This window comes from Hemiscyllium ocellatum, chromosome 16 (genome assembly GCF_020745735.1).
Source record: "Hemiscyllium ocellatum isolate sHemOce1 chromosome 16, sHemOce1.pat.X.cur, whole genome shotgun sequence".
Taxonomy (NCBI): Eukaryota; Metazoa; Chordata; class Chondrichthyes; order Orectolobiformes; family Hemiscylliidae; genus Hemiscyllium; species Hemiscyllium ocellatum.
The window spans coordinates 72999840-73018894 of record NC_083416.1 but is presented as its reverse complement, the minus strand read 5'-3'; the positions used below and the strand labels follow the sequence as shown (position 1 = coordinate 73018894).

Below are 19055 nucleotides of genomic sequence, written 5' to 3'. Positions count from 1 at the left end.
ACACAGAAGGTTCACTAGACTGATACCAGCTAGGGAGGGACTGTCTTATGAGGAAAAGTTGAACAGATTGGGCTTGTACTCATTGGAATTTAGAAGAATGAGAGACAACTTTATTGAAACAAACAAAATGCTTAGGGGACTTGACAGGGTAGATGCAAAAAGGCAGTAAAGAGGACTTGAGGATTCTCAGATCAGCCATGATTTCACTGAATGGAGGAGCAAATTCAATGGGCTGAATGGGCTGCTTCAGCTCCGATATCTTATGGAGTATTTAAGGGAGGCCTGGGAACCTACCATCAAAAAAATATTCTTTCCTGGGATCTGAGCATTTCTGGCAAGACCTGCGTTTGTTGCCCATCCCAACCTGTTTTTGAGAAGATGATGGTGAACTGCATTTCTTCATAGGTTTAGCTTCTGACTTGCAGTCTCATACTTAGAGAAATAAATTGTTGGGTGTCATTGTCATATTCGTGCTGACGATCAACATGGAATAACTGAAATCTCAGTAATCAGTCATGGGCAGCTCTTACCTTCAACCCCTGCCTGGGGTCACAAAGGTCTCAGGAGTGGGATCTGGTTTGACAGAAGCTGTTAAGTTTTTGTGGTTGTGAATACTCCTAAACCACACACATTGACTCAAGACTAGTAATGTGCTGTCTTTTTTTAATGCATTTCACTTCATGTCATTTCCTCCCCCAACCCCCATGTTCTTGACCATATTTAGATCTCTGTCGGGCAGAATTGTTGGTGGAGTTTGGTGGTTCTTCACTTTGATCATCATCTCATCCTACACTGCAAATCTAGCTGCCTTCCTGACAGTCGAGCGAATGGTGTCTCCCATTGAGAGCGCAGAGGACCTTGCAAAACAGACAGAGATCGCCTATGGAACGCTTGACGCTGGATCAACGAAAGAGTTCTTCAGAGTAAGTACAATAGCCTTGCTACCCAACTCTAGGGACAGCTACAAGTGAAATTTTTCACTGTGAATGCAATTGAAGCTATTTTATAAAAAAAGATTTGTATTTCTTTCGCACCATTCAATACCATAGAACATCCCAAAGTATTTTGTAGTCATTGAAGTGTAGTCCCATGCTGTAATGTAGAAATTTCAGCAACTATCTCGTTTACAGCAGAGTCCCACAGGCAGCATGCTGAGGAAGGCTAAAAGCCAGTCTGAAATTGGACCCAGCGTTTTATTGACATGACACTGTTGCCATCGCCCCGGGGTTAAGCTGGGCAGGCATTGGCAAAGTGATAATGTCACTAGCCTCATGGTAGAGGCTGTCAGGCCAAGGTTCTGAAGACGTGGGTTTCAATCCCATTATGACAGCTGGCAAAATTCAAAAAGAGAAGTTGATGAAATCAGGAATGGGGAGCAACTTAACGGTAGCCATGTAACTGCACTGGATTGTCGTAAACCCCATCTGGTTTAGCCAATGTCCTTTCGGAAAGGAAATTGCTGCCCTTATGTGGCTGGGCCTACATGTGACTCCAGACCCCAGCAATGTGACTGACACTTAGCTGCCTTCCAGGCAATTAGAGATGGGCAGTAAATGTTGGCCTAGCTAGTGATGCCCATATCCCATGAATATATATTTATCCTGTTGAAGAGCAAAGGATCTAAAGATTGCCACCTGGCTAATAATATTTCAAAAGTTACTCAAAGGAAGCTGGAAGGTAAGGAGATGGATGTTGGAATGAGAGGTCTCGGAGTCACTATTAAAATGTTAAAACATGGGCATCATGTTGATCTTCTGGCTCACATGGGCTCTCAGGGCAGTCAAAATGTGAGATGCAACACAGATATGGGAGTCCTTTCGTGACTGGGACATTGCTGGTAATTTAGGGAGTTTCCAAAGATTGGGGCATTTCAGGGATCCCCTGACATTGTGGAAAATACAAAATCCCTGTAGCGACAGTGACACCCCATTCTCTTAAAAATCCTTAATTCCCTGATTTTCATTCACCCTGGTGAAGGTTGAGGTAGCTAGACAGGGGAGCTGCTGAAGTCAATCACCAATGAAGGCCATGTATCAGTTCTGTTGAATGGTTGATCGTTGAATAAGACCATGAGACATAGAAGCAGAAGTAGGCCATTTATCCCAATGTGTCCTCACTGCTGTTCAATGAGATCACAATTGATCTGAGAATCCTTGACTATACTTACCTCCTAATTCTTGATTCCCTTACTGGTTAAAAATGTCTCCATCTCAGCCTTAATTATGCTGAATGATACAGCCTCACTAGCCTCCTTCAGTAAAGATTCCACAGATTGGCTACCCTCTGAGAGAAAAAAAAACCCACAGCAGATCTGACAGCCCACATTCCAGGAAAGAAGAACCGCCCTTGGTGCTGAGGTAAATTCATTCTGTTTACTCTTCATCTTATGCAGAGGTCAAAGATTGCCGTTTTTGAAAAGATGTGGGCTTATATGAAGTCTGCTGAGCCTTCAGTCTTTGTCAAAACCACAGAGGAAGGTGTAATCCGTGTGAGAAAGTCCAAAGGGAAGTATGCCTATCTCTTAGAGTCGACCATGAATGAGTACATCGAGCAGAGGAAGCCATGTGATACCATGAAGGTTGGAGGTAACCTCGACTCTAAAGGATATGGAGTGGCTACACCAAAAGGATCACCGTTAAGGTGGGTGGATTCATGCAACACTGTGTAAGAAAACACACTGTTAGCGAAGCACCTGAAATTAAGAGCCCGAAAGCTTAACACTGGGAACTGAGACGAATCGTGTCACACTGGGAACAAACTCAGAAATACTGTAACACTGGGAACAAGCTCACTCATACAGTAACACTTGGAACAAACTCACTAATACTTTATCATTGGGAACAAACTCACAGATTCAGTAACACTTCGAACAAAAACACTGATAAAGAAACACTGGAAATAAACTCACTACTACAGTAACACTGGGAACAAACTCACTAAAACAGTAACGCTGGGAATGAAATCACTAATACAGGAACACTGGGAACAAACTCACTAAAACAGTAACACTGGGAGCAAACTCATTAATACAGCAACGCTGGGAATGAAATCAATAATACAGGAATACTGGGAGCAAACTCATTAATACAGCAACACTGGGAATGAAATCACTAATACAGTAACACTGGGAACAAACTCACTAGCACGGCAACACTGGGAATGAAATAACTAATACAGGAACACTGGGAACAAACTCACTAATACAGCAACACTGGGAACAAAATCACTAATACAGTAACACTGGAAACAAACTGACAAATACGGCAAGACTGAGAACACACCCACTAATACAGCAACACTGGGAACAAACTCAATAATGCAGCACCAGTGGGAACAAACACACTAATAAAGTAACACTGGAAATAAACTCACAAATGCTGTAACACTGGGAACAAACTCACTAACACAGCAATACTGGGAACAAAATCACTAATACAGTAACACTGGGAACACACTCACTAATACAGCAACACTGGGAACAAACTCACCAATACAGCAACACGAGGAACAAACTCACTAATACAGTAACACTGGGAACAAACTGACTAATACAGCAAGACTGGGAACACACTCACTGATACTGTAACACTGGGAATAAACTCAGTAATACAGCCACACTGGGAACAAACTCACTGATACAGTAACACTGGAAATAAACTCACTGATACAGCAACACTGGTAACAAACTGACTGATACAATAACACTGTAAACAAACGCACTAATACAGCCACACTGGGACCACACTCACTGATACAGTAACACTGGAAATAAACTCACTGATGCAGCAACACTGGGAACAAATTCACTAATACAGCAACACTGGGAACAAACTGACTAATACAGCTACACAGGGAACCTCACTAGTACTGTAACACTGGGAACAACCGCAATAATTCTGTAACACTGGGAACAAACTCACTAATACAGTAACACTGGAACAAAACTCTCTGATACAGTAACACTGGAAACATAATCACTAATACAGTAACACTGGGAACAAACTCACTAATACGGCAACTCTGGGAACAAACTCACTAATACGGCAACACTGGGAACAAACTCCCTAATACAGCAACACTGGGAACAAAATCACTAATACAACAACATTGTGAACAAACTCACTAATACAGCAACATTGGGATCAAACTCACTAATACAGTAACACTGGGAACAAACTCCCTAATACAGCAACACTGGGAACAAACTCCCTAATACAGTAACACTGGGAACAAACTCCCTAATACAGCAACACTTGGAACAAACTCACTAATACAGTAACACTGGGAACAAACTGACTAATACAGCAAGACTGGGAAAACACTCACTAATACTGTAATACTGGGAACAAACTCAGTAATACAGCCTGCTGGGAACAAACTGATACAGTAACACTGGAAATAAACTCACTAACACAGCAACACTGGGAACAAACTCACTGACACATTATCACTGGGAACAAACTCACTAATACAGTAACACTGGTAACAAACTGACTGATACAATAACGCTGTGAACAAACGCGCTAATACAGCCACACTGGGACCACACTCACTGATACAGTAACACTGGAAATAAACTCACTGATGCAGTAACACTGGGAACAAATTCACTAATACAGCAACACTGGGAACAAACTCACTAATACAGCAACACAGAGAACCTCACCTAGTACTGTAACACTGGGAACAACCGCAATAATACTGTAACACTGGGAATAAACTCACTAATACAGTAACACTGGAACCAAACTCTCTGAAACAGTAATACTGGAAACAGGTTCACTAATGCATTAACACTAGGAACAAACTCACTGATACAGTAACACTGGGAACAAACTCACTAATACAGCAACACCGGGAACAAACTCACTAATACAGCAACACAGGGAACCTCACCTAGTACTGTAACACTGGGAACAACCACAATAATACTGTAACACTGGGAATAGACTCACTAATACAGTAACACTGGAACCAAACTCTCTGATACAGTAATACTGGAAACAGGTTCACTAATGCATTAACACTAGGAACAAACTCACTAATACAGCAACACTGTGAACAAACTCATTAATATAGCAACACGAGGAACAAACTCACTAATACAGCAACACTGTGAACAAACTCACTAATACAGTAACACTTGAAATAAACTCACTAATACAGTAACACTGGGAACAAACTCATTAACACAGTAACACTGGGAATAAACTCACTGATACATTAACACTGGGAACAAACCCACTGATAGAGCAACACTGGGAACAAACTCACTGATACCGTAACACTGGGAACAAATTCACTAATACAGCAACACTGGGAACGAACCCACTAATACTGTAACACTGAGAACAAACTCACTAATACAATAACACTGGGAACAAACCCACAGATAAAGCAACACTGGGAACAACCTCACTGATACAGTAACGTTTGGAACAAACTCACTAATACAATAACACTGGGAACTATGTCACTAATCCAGCAACTTGGGAACTAACTCAATAATGCGGTACCACTGGGAACAAACTCACCAGTACAGTAACACTGGATATAAACTCATTAACATTGGGAACAAACCCACTAATACAGCAACATTGGGATCAAACTCACTAATACTGTCACACTGGGGACAAACTCACTTATGCATTAACAATTGGAACAAATTCACTGATACAGTAACACTGGGAACAAACTCACTAATTCAGCAACACTGGGAACAAACTCATTAATGCAATACCACTTGGAACAAACTCACTGATACAGTAACACTGGAAACAAACTCACTCACACAGCAACACTGGGAACAAACACACTAATGCAGCAACACTGGGAACGAACCGACTAATACTGTAACACTGGAAACAAACTCACTAATACAGGAACACTGGAAATAAACTCACTAATACTGTAACACTGGGAACTAACTCACTAATCCTGTAACTCTGGAAACAAACTCACTGACACATTATCACTGGGAACAAACTCACTAATACAATAACACTGGTAACAAACTGACTGATACAATAACACTGTGAACAAATGCACTAATACAGCCACACTGGGATCAAACCCACTGATACAGTAACACTAGAAATAAACTCCCTGATACAGTAACACTGGGAACAGATTCACTAATACAGTAACACTGGGAACAAACTCACAAATACAGCAACACAGGGAACCTCACTAGTACTGTAACTGGGAACAACCGCAGTAATTCTGTAACACTGGAAACAAACTCACTAATATAGCCACACTGGAACCAAACTCTCTGATACAGTAACACTGGGAACATAATCACTAATACAGTAACACTGGAAAGAAACTCCTTAATACAGCAATACTGGGAACAAACTCACTAATACAGCAACACCGGGAACAAACTCACTAATACAGTAACACTGGGAACGAACTCCCTAATACAGCAACACTGGGAACAAACTCACTAATACAGCAACACTGGAACCGAACTCTCTGATACAGTAACACTGGAAATAAGTTCATTAATACAGTAACACTGGGAACAAACTCACTAATACGGCAACACTGGGAACAAAATCACTAATACAGCAACATGAAGAACAAACTCACTAATACAGTAACACTTGAAATAAACTCACTAATACAGTAACACTGGGAACAAACTCACTAATACAGTAACACTGGGAACAAACTCACTCACACACAACACTGGGAACAATCTCACTGATACCGTAACACGGGGAACAAACTCACTAATCCAGCACCACTGGGAACAAACTCACTAATCCAGCAACTTGGGAACCAACTCAATAATGCAGCACCTCTGGGAATAAACTCACTAATACTGTAACACTGGGAACAAACTCACTAATACAGTAACACTGGGAACAGCCTCACTAATACAGCAACACTGGGAACAAACTCACTGATACCGTAACACGGGGAACAAACTCACTAATCCAGCACCACTGGGAACAAACTCACTAATCCAGCAACTTGGGAACCAACTCAATAATGCAGCACCTCTGGGAATAAACTCACTAATACTGTAACACTGGGAACAAACTCACTAACACAGCAACACTGGGAACAAACCCACTAATGCAGCAACATTGGGGACAAACTCACTAACACAGCAACATTGGGATCAAACTCACTAATACAGTAACACTTGGAACAAACTCACTTATACATTAACAATTGGAACAAACTCATTGATACAGTAACACTGGGAACAAACTCACTAATTCAGCAACACTGGGAACAAACTCATTTATACTGTAACACTGGGAACAAACTCACTGATGCAGCAACACTGGGAATAAACTCACTTATACAGTAACACTGGGATCAAACTCAGTAATACAGTAACACTGGGAACAAACTCACTCACACAGCAACGCTGGGAACAAACACACTAATACAGCAACACGGAACGAACCGACTAATACTGTAACACTGGAAATAAACTCACTAATACAGCAACACTGGGAACAAACTCACTGATACAGTTACATTTGGAACAAACTCACTAATACAATAACACTGGGAAAAAAGTCACTAATACAGCCACACTGGGATCAAACTCACTGATACATTAACACTGGGAACAAACTCACAAATACAGGAACACTGGGAACAAACTTACTAATACAGCAAGACTGGGAACACACTCACTAATACTGTAATACTGGGAACAAACTCACTAATACAGCCACACTGGGATCAAACTCACTGCTACATTAACATTGTGAACAAACTCACTAATACAGTAACACTGGGAACAAACTGACTAATACAGCAACACTGGGAACCTCACTAGTACTGTAACACTGGGAACCACTTCACTAATACTGTAACACTGGGAACAAACTCACTAATACAGCCACACTGGGATCAAACTCACTGATACTGTAACACTGGGAACAAACTCACTAATACTGTAACACTGGAAACAAACTCACTGATACAGCAACACTGGGAACAAACTCATTGATACAGTAACACTGGAAATAAACTCACTAATACAGTAACACTGGAAATAAACTCACTAATACAGTAACACTGGGAACAAACTCACTAATACAGCAACATTGCGAACAAACTCACTAATACTATAACACTGGGAACAAACCCACTGATACAGTATCACTTGGAACAAACTCACTAATACTGTAACACTTGGAACAAACTCACTGATACAGTAACACTGGGAACAAACCCACTAATACAGCAACACTGGGAACAACCTCACTAATACAGCAACACTAGGAACAAACTCACTAATGCTGTAACACTGTGGGCGGCACGGTGGCACAGTAGTTAGCACTGCTGCCTCACAGCGCCTGAGACCCGGGTTCAATTCCCGACTCAGGCGACTGACTGTGTGGAGTTTGCACGTTCTCCCCGTGTCTGCGTGGGTTTCCTCCGGGTGCTCCGGTTTCCTCCCACAGTCACAAAGATGTGCGGGTCAGGTGAATTAGCCATGCTAAATTGCCCGTAGTGTTAGGTAAGGGGTAAATGTAGGGGTATGGGTGGGTTGCGCTTCGGCGGGTCGGTGTGGACTTGTTGGGCCGAAGGGCCTGTTTCCACACTGTAAGTAATCTAATCTAAACTCACTAATACAGTAACACTGGGGTCAAACCCACTAATACAGCAACACTGGGAACAAACTCACTGTTACAATAACTCTGGAAGCAGACTCACTAATACAGTCACACTTGGAACACACTCACTATTAGAATCACACTGGGAACAAACTCACTAATACAGTAACACTTGGAGCAAACTCACAATACAGTAACACTGGGAACGCAATCACTAATACAATAACACTGGAAACAACCTCACTGATACAGTAACACTGGGAATGAAACCACTAATACTGTAACACTGGGAACAGACTCAGTATTAGTGTAATGCTTGGAACAAACTCACTAATACTGTAACACTGGGAACAACCTCAATAATGTTCTAACACTGTGAACAAACTCAGTATTAGTGTATCACTGCAAACTAATACCTGATCGCTTACCACTGGGAATTGACGCTCCAATAGATTAACATTATTAGGTGGAAAAGTAACTGAGAACATTACAACACAGCAAATTCACTTCACATTATTGTTAACAGCCCCAGCTATGAAGTGTACTAACACAGTCATACAGCTAACTAACATCTGAGATGTTTGACTGCTGGATTTGTTAATGAGAACCTATGAGCTGGAATCTGTGTGACTATGCATGAGATTAGTTTCTTTCTGAAAGTATTATTGATTTTCATACCTAATCTCTTTAGTTTTCTTTCTGATTAACTCCTCAGTGAACCTCATATCTGGACAATGTCCTAGTTTGGAAAAATGTCAATTTATTTAGAAAGTTTGGGTAATAATGCAATTAATTGTTAAGATCTGCCTCGATGTTCCAAATGGAAAGATAGACATGAAGGTCCAGCTATCACCTGCCCTACTTTCCTTGCCCAGTTGCATCTTGCTGTATCCTTTCAACCCTATCATGTTTGTCCTATAGTCCCCAGGTCTACCTTAATCTGCCCTGCCCAATCCCACCAGCTCGGCTCTGCCCTGCATTATCTTCCCTGCACTGCTGTGTCTTTCCCTATCCCACCAGCCCTGCTCTTCCCCATCAGCTCTGCCCTATCTGCCCTGCCCTGCCACCCTGTCCTTTGTTCCTGAAGAAGGGTTATACCCAAAATGTCAACTTCTCCACCTCCTGATGCTCCCTGGCTTGCTGTGTTCTTCCACATGTCGACTTGGGATTGCAGCTTCTGCAGTTTTTTTGTCTCTCGCCCTGCCCTATCTGCCAGCCCTGTCTTGCTTTGATCTGCTCTGTCAGCCCTACTGCTCTTGTGCTGACAGCTGTGTGAATTAATAGTATTTCCTGAAACCCATCTTCTTGAACAAAGAACAAGGCTGAGAAGTATGTTGCTCCATGACAAACAACTGGAACATTCCATTGATATTTTGGTAGGATCGCTGCCATTTTACAAAATGCATCATCTTTGATCAATATTCAGCACTCCCTTTAACCATTACTGTGAAAACTCTGGGCTCCAGCAGAACATTGCCATGCCTGTATTGACAGTCAACCTGTTGGAGAAATGTATAGCACTGATAGGGACCATTCAGCCCACTCTGACTGTACTTTGTGATTCCTATACAACCCTTTCCTCTTGCTCCCCACCTCTTTATGCCATTGAAGCAAACACCCTTGCATCTCCAACACTGTTTTCAACCCTGAACAAATATTGTGTTTGAAGAAAGTTGCTTAATGATTTCAGCTCATCGACTGTAGACGTTCTGCTGCCCTTATTACATCTCAGGGTAAGCTGCAGACCAGAAAAGTCAGAGACCAGCAAACTGACAAATGTTTGTATTGGTGTGGTGGTAATGTTACTGGGATAGCAATCCACAGACCCCAGCTCATGTCCTAGAGATCAAGGTTTGAATCCTCCAATGACATTTGAATTCAATAACAGTATGCAATTAAAAATCTAATGATGACTACAAAACCATCGTCAATTATTGTAAAAACCCATCTGGTTCACCAAAGTCCTTTAGAGAAGGAAATCTGCACTCCTTACCTAAGTCTGGTCTACACATGACTCCAGATCCACAGTTCTCTGAATGGCCCTACCCAGGTCAATGGACAATTAGGGATGGACAATAAACACTGACCGAGCAAGTGAACCCACATCCCATGAATGAACATTTTTGAAAAATGTTAACAAAATATTGCATTCACTAGAAATCTAACATAAAAGCTCAAAATGCTGAGAGGGTCAGGCAGTACCGATGGCAAGCAATATCTTCCACGTCTGACAAACAATCATTGAGCAAAACATTTTGCCCTTCCACAGAAGATGCCTGGCTCACTGATGGTCACCTGGCATTTTCTGTCATTAGATCATAGAACAGTGCAGCACAAAAACAGACCATTCGGCCCATGATATTGTGCCGAACATGATGCCAAATTAAGCTAATCACTACTGCCTGCCAATGGTCCATATCTCTCCATTCCTTGCACATTCAGGCCCTTATCGAAAAGTTCCTGAAATGCCCCTATCATATCTGTTATTAAAGCTTCTTTTGCCTCTTCATTTTTGCTGCTCAATACTATAGCTCAGAGCTGGCGGGGGGAATCTCAGTTAACCTTGCCTACTAACCTCACAGTGACAGCTGGTCATCAGCAGTTGTATTCCCAGATTGGAGAGTTTGGGAGAATGATTTCTGTTCAAGGACTTGCCCTGATTCCAAGGGAGCAGCCCTATTGCTCTGTCTCCATCCCAGTTCGACATTCCTGCACCTTGTCTCCATTTGCACCACAGATCTCTCAGCCCAGTGTCATTCCAATCCTTCCTGTGACATCCTCTCCACGCTTCCCAACGCTGCTCCCCACCCCCAACCAATTCAAATTGATAATCCTGACTGGTTTATCTATAAGTAAGCAGCCTTCTGAAGCTGGATGCTTCCTCAGTTCAGTCCTTCGTTTGACAGCTCCTTATTTGGCTTGAGGTTGTGAACAGCATAGGGGTGTCTAACTGGGATTTAAAGGCACTTGGGTTATGTTGCCCATCGAATGGATGTTGAACTGTGAGCTGCGTGCGGAGAGTTCTCATTAATCAACTCAATGCTTTCCAGTGCTGTGACTCAGTGGCTTGCACTCTCACCTTTACTCTTGAAGGTTGTCCCACTGCACATGCATTAAAACCAGCACATGTGCACTCATGAACAATTAGGAAAGGGTAATAATTCCTGGCCATGCAAGTGATGACCATCAATAAAATACTGAACTGGTACTTTGCTGTCACAGATGCCATTTTTTAGACAAATGCTTAACCATTGTCCTCTCTGCCAGATGTCATAGCCCTATTTCAAAACAGAGCAGCGGAGTCATCCTCCGTGTCTTGAGCAACATTCATCCCTTGATCAACATCATTGAAAACAGATGGTTCAGCCAATCCCACATTGCTGTTTTTGGGAACTTGCTATGGTCAGATGGTCTACATATTTCCTGCATTACAATTTTTAAAAATGTACGACCTTGACTAAAAAATATTGTTGGGTGTCCTGAGTTTATGAAAGATGCTATAAAAATGTTTTTTTTCCTCTTATTAATGTATTTTCAACATCCGTCCCACTACCTTTATGAAGGTTCTGGTATTTTCCCAAACTCTCAGTGCAGGGCATAGAAGTTGTTGAGAGGTCATTGTCAACACATTAGGTCTCCCACTTGCCAATGCCTCCTCCCCCCAATCCTCCAGTATCCCAATTTTCATCCTACTCCCCCCTGAGCCCTATGTCTGATTTCCTCCACCTTGAAAGAAAGAACAAAGTCCATAGATACATCAGGCTAGGGTGGGAATGGAGGTGGATGTTGGTGCTTGTTGCACCCGTATTCACTCACTCCAAGGTGTGTCCCAGGAGTTCACTGGACAGGTGGCAAGCTTGCTGCCAAGTGCAGGGTGCTGTGTAAAGGTGACACCAGCACGGATTGGCTGCAACGTCAGGCCATGAGCTTGGGGAGCCTGGAACACAAGCGTGAAGCGGAAATGCTCTGAGCATCTGAAGATACATTTTGTGCACTAAAAGGGGGACATTGGGTTCACTGCAGCAGAAGGCGGTAAATGAGAAGCTGAAAGAAGAAAAGCATTTGGGTAAAGTCTCGGCTTCCCCGGAGGAGCACGATCTGGGATACATTGACTTGTCATCGTTAGAGGCATCTTTCCAACTTTCAATATTAGCTTTGTGAATGCCGGGGGTGCACATTTAACTTTACCTCAACTACTTGGATTTGATTTGATTTATTATTGTCACATGTACCTAAGTACAGTGAAAAGTTTTGCCACTCCTCCTTGTCTCCCTTTGAATGGTTTGACCTTTTAAGTCTCTTTAGGTCTGTGTAAATGAATGACTCCAATTCTTACTGCTGGTTTATTTTTTTATTTTGCTCACAAACTGATGAGTATGTTTTATCGTTTCAAGAAATCACGTAAACCTGGCAGTTCTTAAACTGAACGAGCAGGGACTCTTGGACAAATTGAAAAACAAATGGTGGTACGACAAGGGGGAGTGCGGCAGTGGAGGCAGTGACTCCAAGGTCAGATTCAGTGTGGAACACTAGTGGGTAAAGAATGAAAATGACTGCGTAACCAGCAAACTCAACCAGCCACCTGGGCCTCAGCAGTGGGAAGGAAATTGACCTCCATCATAGTCATCTCACACTTGTTATCAAAACATCTGGAGAGGTGCCACCATTTTCACAACTGCAATGTCCTTCTCAACATCATTCTGTATGTCTGTTTCGGTTTTCCTTTGTGTGTCTCCATCTCAGTGATGACCGGGCATCTCATACCACTTCAGGATCTTGGTTTGCAGATCTCCATATTGCTTCAGGTTTTTGGGGTGGACAGTACATCCAGATACAACCTGTGCCAGAGACAGGGGAGGGGATGAGATCCCATTCATGGACAGGGAGAGGGGTTACTGTGCCACTCAAGAATGATGGCGAGATGGATGTATTATAGTTGCAGTCATGGAAAGGAGAAGAGGTACAGTCCCAGTCAGGGACAGGGGAGAGGCTAGAGGCTGGCCCTATCAGGCACAAGATTTTTTTGGGGGAGGTTCATTGCCCCAGACATGGATGGGGAAGGGATATGGTCTGTGTCAAGCTTCAGAGAGGGGCACAGTCCCAGTCAGAAATGAGGGAAGGGTTGTAGTCCCAGTCAGGAATGAGGGAGGGTTACGGTCCCTGTCACTGATGCGGGATGGACTATAGTCCCTGTCAGTGATGGGGGGTGGGATACAGTCCCAGTCAGGAATGAGGGAGGGGTTATGCTTCCAGTCATGGATGAGGGAGGATTACAGTCCCAGTAACGGATAGGGAATGGGGTACAGTCCCAATCAGGGATGGGGGTTGGGGTACAGACCCAGTCATGGATGTGGAATGGGTTATAGTTCCAGTCAGGGATGGGTCAATCCTTGTTGGAGTTGGGCTGTTGGTGATACAGCACTAGTCAGGGATGGGGTCCTCAGAAGTTGAACATGTTTGGATTTGATAACTGAAGTTTTCTGATTTTTCGCAATTCCTATTGTTCCACCCAAAAATTCTACAAAGATCAAACCTGTGGCACCCGGATTTGTCCTGATGTAGAATAAACTGATTCACCAAGAAATTCAATTTATCCCACAGCCAGGTTAGCTTTCAGAAAATGAGCAGGGTGGGGACAGCTAAAAATCCCTCATGTTTCCTACCTACCTGGGGACCAGATCAGGTATGATTTCAAGAAGAGTCATATCGATCTCGAAATATGAACTCTGATTCTCTTTCCACATACGTTGCCATATGGCTAGGTTTCTCCAGCTTTCTCTGGGTTTGTTTCAGATGTCACTGGAACTGACTGAGCAGCATATGACCATGGGCTGGCTCATTGAGAACTGACCAAGACCTCAATGGAACGTGGCCAGGAGATGTCTGAACAGAGGATTGGTTAGCTAACAGAAAACTAGAGAGCAGTCATAAATGGGTTATTTTAAGGTTGGCAAGTTGTAATGAGTAGAGTGCCCCAGGAATCTACAATTGCAAAATTTGTGGATTATATGGAGTTAGGTCAGAGAGTAAGTTGTGATAAGCCCAAAGAGGCACTGCAATGGGCTATATATAAGTTAAGGTGTCTGGGCAAAATCTTATAGCATATAGTCAAGCAGAATTATAAAGCTGTATACTATTTGAATGGAGAGAGACTACAGTACTTTGTGGTATAGTGGGATCTGGGTATCCTGATTCTAGAAAGCACAATAAATGTGTATATAGTTGCGAGTGATTAGGAAAGCAAATCAGATGTTATTAAGAGATGGAAAATAAAAGATGGTGAATTTTACAGCAACTATCCAACACCTTGGCAAGACCACATCTGGAGTTTGTCTATTGTTTGGTCTCTTTACTTAAGAAAGGATAATTTCATTTGGGAGCAGATCAGAGAAGGCTCACTTGACCAATTCTTGGGTAGAAGGAATTACTTTATGAGGAAAGGTCAAAGGTTGGGTGTGTATAGAAGAATAAAAGATTAAATATTTCAGATCCTGATAGTGTGAATGCTGCCAGGATGTTTCGAATAATGGAAGGGGCTAGAACTTGGAGACGCAGTTTTGAGAAAGGGATCTCCTTTAAGATAAAAATGAGCCGAATGTTTCTTTTTCTCTCAGAACATCTTGGCCAGTGGAATCACAAGGTGGTCAGTGAATATTTTGAGGCAGAGGCAGTTAGGCTCTGACTAAAAAGGAAGTGAGAAGGTTTTGTTGTGGGCATGAAAATGGGTCTGAGACTGCAATCAGATCAGATATGACTGGCAGAGCAGGGTCAAGGAGCTGACTGGCCTACATCCTGCTCCTAATCCGTATGACTGAGACCTGACTAAGAGAATCCAAAGGACATGGCTCCTCTAAGGAACTAATCTCCAGCTTCAGGGGAAATCTCCAACCTGTCCCCTTGCTTCCTGTTCAGAATTGGTGGTGAGTCCAGTAGGTAGGATATAACTAACTATACCCCTACAGTTAAACGCCCTCAACCCTCCTTTTAGGGAACAGCATGTGAATTTCTCATTGATAACCTTGTTTCTCATTGATAACCTTATCTCCCAAAGCCACCCAAGACCTAAACTCAGGGGTGCACTGTCAGAATCACTTGTTGGCCCAGGGTTATAGATCATCAGGGACATGGAGGAATGTTGAGTTGAGGTTAAAATCAGATGAGTCTTGACATTGTTGAATGGTAGAGCAGGCTGAAAAGGCCAAATGGCCTCCCCTTGTTTATAAGTTTGTATGTAACTGTGAAAGCATCAAGGGAGGACTTGACCTCGACAGGAGCACTCAGCCATCAGTTCTTGTACTAACCAAAGTCTCAATTGTCTTGACTGTTCTTGAGTTTTGAACTCTGACCCTACATTCTGTCTCAATCTGCATTGTATGAAAGAACAAGTTACCAACTTGCAACCCTTTTAAAGCCAAGTGGAATGTAAGTGCCTTTACCCCAAACTCTGTGAGCTTTCCAATGTCTGTTGTGTTCATGTGGCCTGATATTTCCCTCTCGCCACCCAGCTGAGGATCTACATCTGACTTTATGTCCCAAGCTTCACCTGGAGCTGGTTGCTGCTGGTTACGCAAAGCGATAGGTGTTTGCACATCTCGCTGGGTGGAGTGTGTAAAGTAGGAGGAGCTTGGCCACCCAGCCAAATGGAGCACTGAGTACCTATCACTTGGAATTGTGAATCAGTAATGTATTTTGTCATGGATAACATAAAATAACATTGATAATGTTATTTATGTTATGTTTCACGTGAAGAAATCGAGTAAACCTTGCAGTATTGAAACTCAGTGAGCAAGGCATCTTAGACAAGCTGAAAAACAAATGGTGGTACGATAAAGGTGAATGTGGAAGCAAGGACTCCAGCAGTAAGGTTAGTCGCCGCACGTAATGCACGTAACGCATGCTAACTTGAGGGGAATCCACTAATAAAGCACAGAACCCACGCTCACATGGGTCTGAGCCAGTCAGCGTAGGAACGAACTGGGAGAATACCTTTACAAATTCAGAGATGGAAAATTCACACGGCCACTACCTAACATGAGACAGAATTATCACCATCCCTTTTTAAGGCCCAACACAAAATTTAACAAAGACAGGCCAGCCCACCAGAAACCATGCCAGTCTTTATACACCACCCACCCCCACCCCTTCCACACACGCACACACAGAGACACACACACACACCTCCACTTCAACTAACCCCGACAACACATACACCTACAAAATTGAAATACCGTGGATGCTGGGAATCTAAGTTAAAAACCGAACATGAAGGTCATCATTTCACCCAGAAGCAGAGATAGTAACCCTCGTCAGAGCTCTGAATTTTTACCACTGTTTCTCTCCAAGCCTTGTCCTGCTGAGTGTTTCCAGCTCTCTCTGGTTTCATTACACATCTTTCCATTCCTTTTTCACTCTGGAACATAATCCACCTTTTCCTTAAAGGCTATTCAACCCAGCAGCACCACATGGCACCAAGTTCCACATTCTCACCGTTCTGCGGGAATTCTCTTTTGGATTGATCACTGCCTTATTTAAAATCCCTAGTTTTGATTTTTCCCAAAAGTGGGAACATCTTCTTTACAACGACTGTATGAAACCTTTTCACAATCAGGAAGTCAAGAGAAAAAAGCCCCAGCCCTTTCAATCACTCCTGATTGTTCTGTTGAGTGACACATTTTCCTATTTACAAGGCACTGTCACTGTTTGAGCTCCTGGAAGGGATTTGATTATATTGTGAATTATACATTATTCAATTGCTGCCCCTTGCAGTGAAGCTGCACTGTCTCCCATCGCTCCGCATGCTCTCACTTTGGTTCTTCCTGCTCAATTGTTCATTCCTGATTTTGTCTCCAACTAATCTTCAAAATTATTTGTGTAATTAGCCAGCTTCAGTGCTACTACATGGCACAATCTGTGCATCCATTTCTTGCACTCTCTGTGGTTTTGAATACCTGCATTCCAACGTGAGTTTTTCATCTTTATTATTAATGTCAAGTCCCTGCTCCCAAACAGCTTTGTAGTTTATTACAATCTGTATGTATGGAAACCCTAGAAGATTATACCCAGTTTAGGCTTGAGTAGTAGAGTTGTACAGCACAAAAACAGACCTTTTGCTCCAACTTGCCCAGAGAAAATGCCCCCAGCCTATTCAGCGTCTCCCTATAGCTCACTCATCCCAGCCTGGCAACATCTATGATAAGAGGGTTTGATTTTTCTGTAATAGTTTCAGTATTATCTCTTTGTGCCAACTGAGTGGATTATTAATCATTTCTCTCTCTCTTTATTCTTTTTTAAATTAGTTGAGTTCCATTTGCCAGCATTTGGCCCATATCCCTCTGAACCCTCCCTATTCATATACCCATCTGGATGCCTTTTAAATGTTGTAATTTTACCAGACACCACCACTTCCTGTGGCAGCTCCTTCACCTTCTGCATGAAACACTTGTCACTTTTAAATCATTCCCCCTCACCTTAAATCTGTGTCCTGTGGAAACAGGCCCTTCGGCCCAACAAGACCACACCGACCCGCCGAAGCGCAACCTACCCATACCCCTACCTTTACCCCTTCACCTAACACTACAGGCAATTTAGCATGGCCAATTCACTTAACCTGCACATTTTTTTTGGACTGTTGGAGGAAACCCACGCAGACACGGGGAGAATGTGCAAACTCCACACAGACAATTGCCTGAGTCGGGAATTGAACCCGGGTCTCTGGCGCTGTGAGGTAGCAATGCTAACCACTGTGCCACCGTGCCGCCCACTTTAGTTTTGGACTCCCCTACCCGAGAGAAAAGATCTTGACTATTCACCCTATCCTTGCTCCTCATAATTTTATAAACCTCTTTAAGGCCAACCCTCAGACTCCAACTCTCCAAAGAAAATAGCCCCAGCCTATTCAGCCTCTCCCTATAGCTCACCCCTCCCAGCCTGGCAACACCTATGATAAGAGGGTTTGGTTTTTCTGTAATAGTTTCAGTACTATCTCTATTTGTGCTGACTGGGTGGATTGTTAATCATTTCTCTCTCTCTCTTTCTTCTTTTCTCTGTCTTTCTCTCCCTACACTGTCCTCTTTTCAGACACAGTCTCTCTCAAGTGGCACCAGTCTGGTGATTCTGATCTTGAAATCCCTTCTCAGAGTTTAGACGCAGTTATTACAGCTTCAGCTCAGGAAGACTTGATCCCCTGGCATAGTCTAACTACCTCGGTGGTTGGTCACCAATATATCACTGTCACCACCTTAAACGGAATCTACCCTGTCATTTCTCACTGTCTAAGCAAGAATTGTTGAGCTAGCCTGAACTCTCACAAGATTCAAAGGGGTGTTCACTTCCAATAAGTCCGTTAAAATGATACCTGCCTGGTTGCATCTGACCTTTTCTCTCGCTGCTTGATTTAAAAATCCACCAGCTGCAAGAGGTAACCAATGGCCAATCAGGAAGGGTTGTGTTCCCTAGAGGGTCCAA

The 19055-nt window shown here is 42.9% G+C and overlaps 1 protein-coding gene across 1 annotated transcript in view; it reads left to right on the top strand.

Annotated features, from left to right (window-relative positions):
• Window positions 1-19055, top strand: part of LOC132823277 (glutamate receptor 1-like) — a 204792-nt gene that overhangs the window by 180243 nt on the left and 5494 nt on the right. The window contains exons 12-14 of the mRNA XM_060836930.1: window positions 725-923; window positions 2393-2640; window positions 16341-16455. Of these exons, the coding sequence (XP_060692913.1) occupies window positions 725-923; window positions 2393-2640; window positions 16341-16455 (562 nt within the window). The remainder of the gene's footprint in view (window positions 1-724; window positions 924-2392; window positions 2641-16340; window positions 16456-19055) is intronic.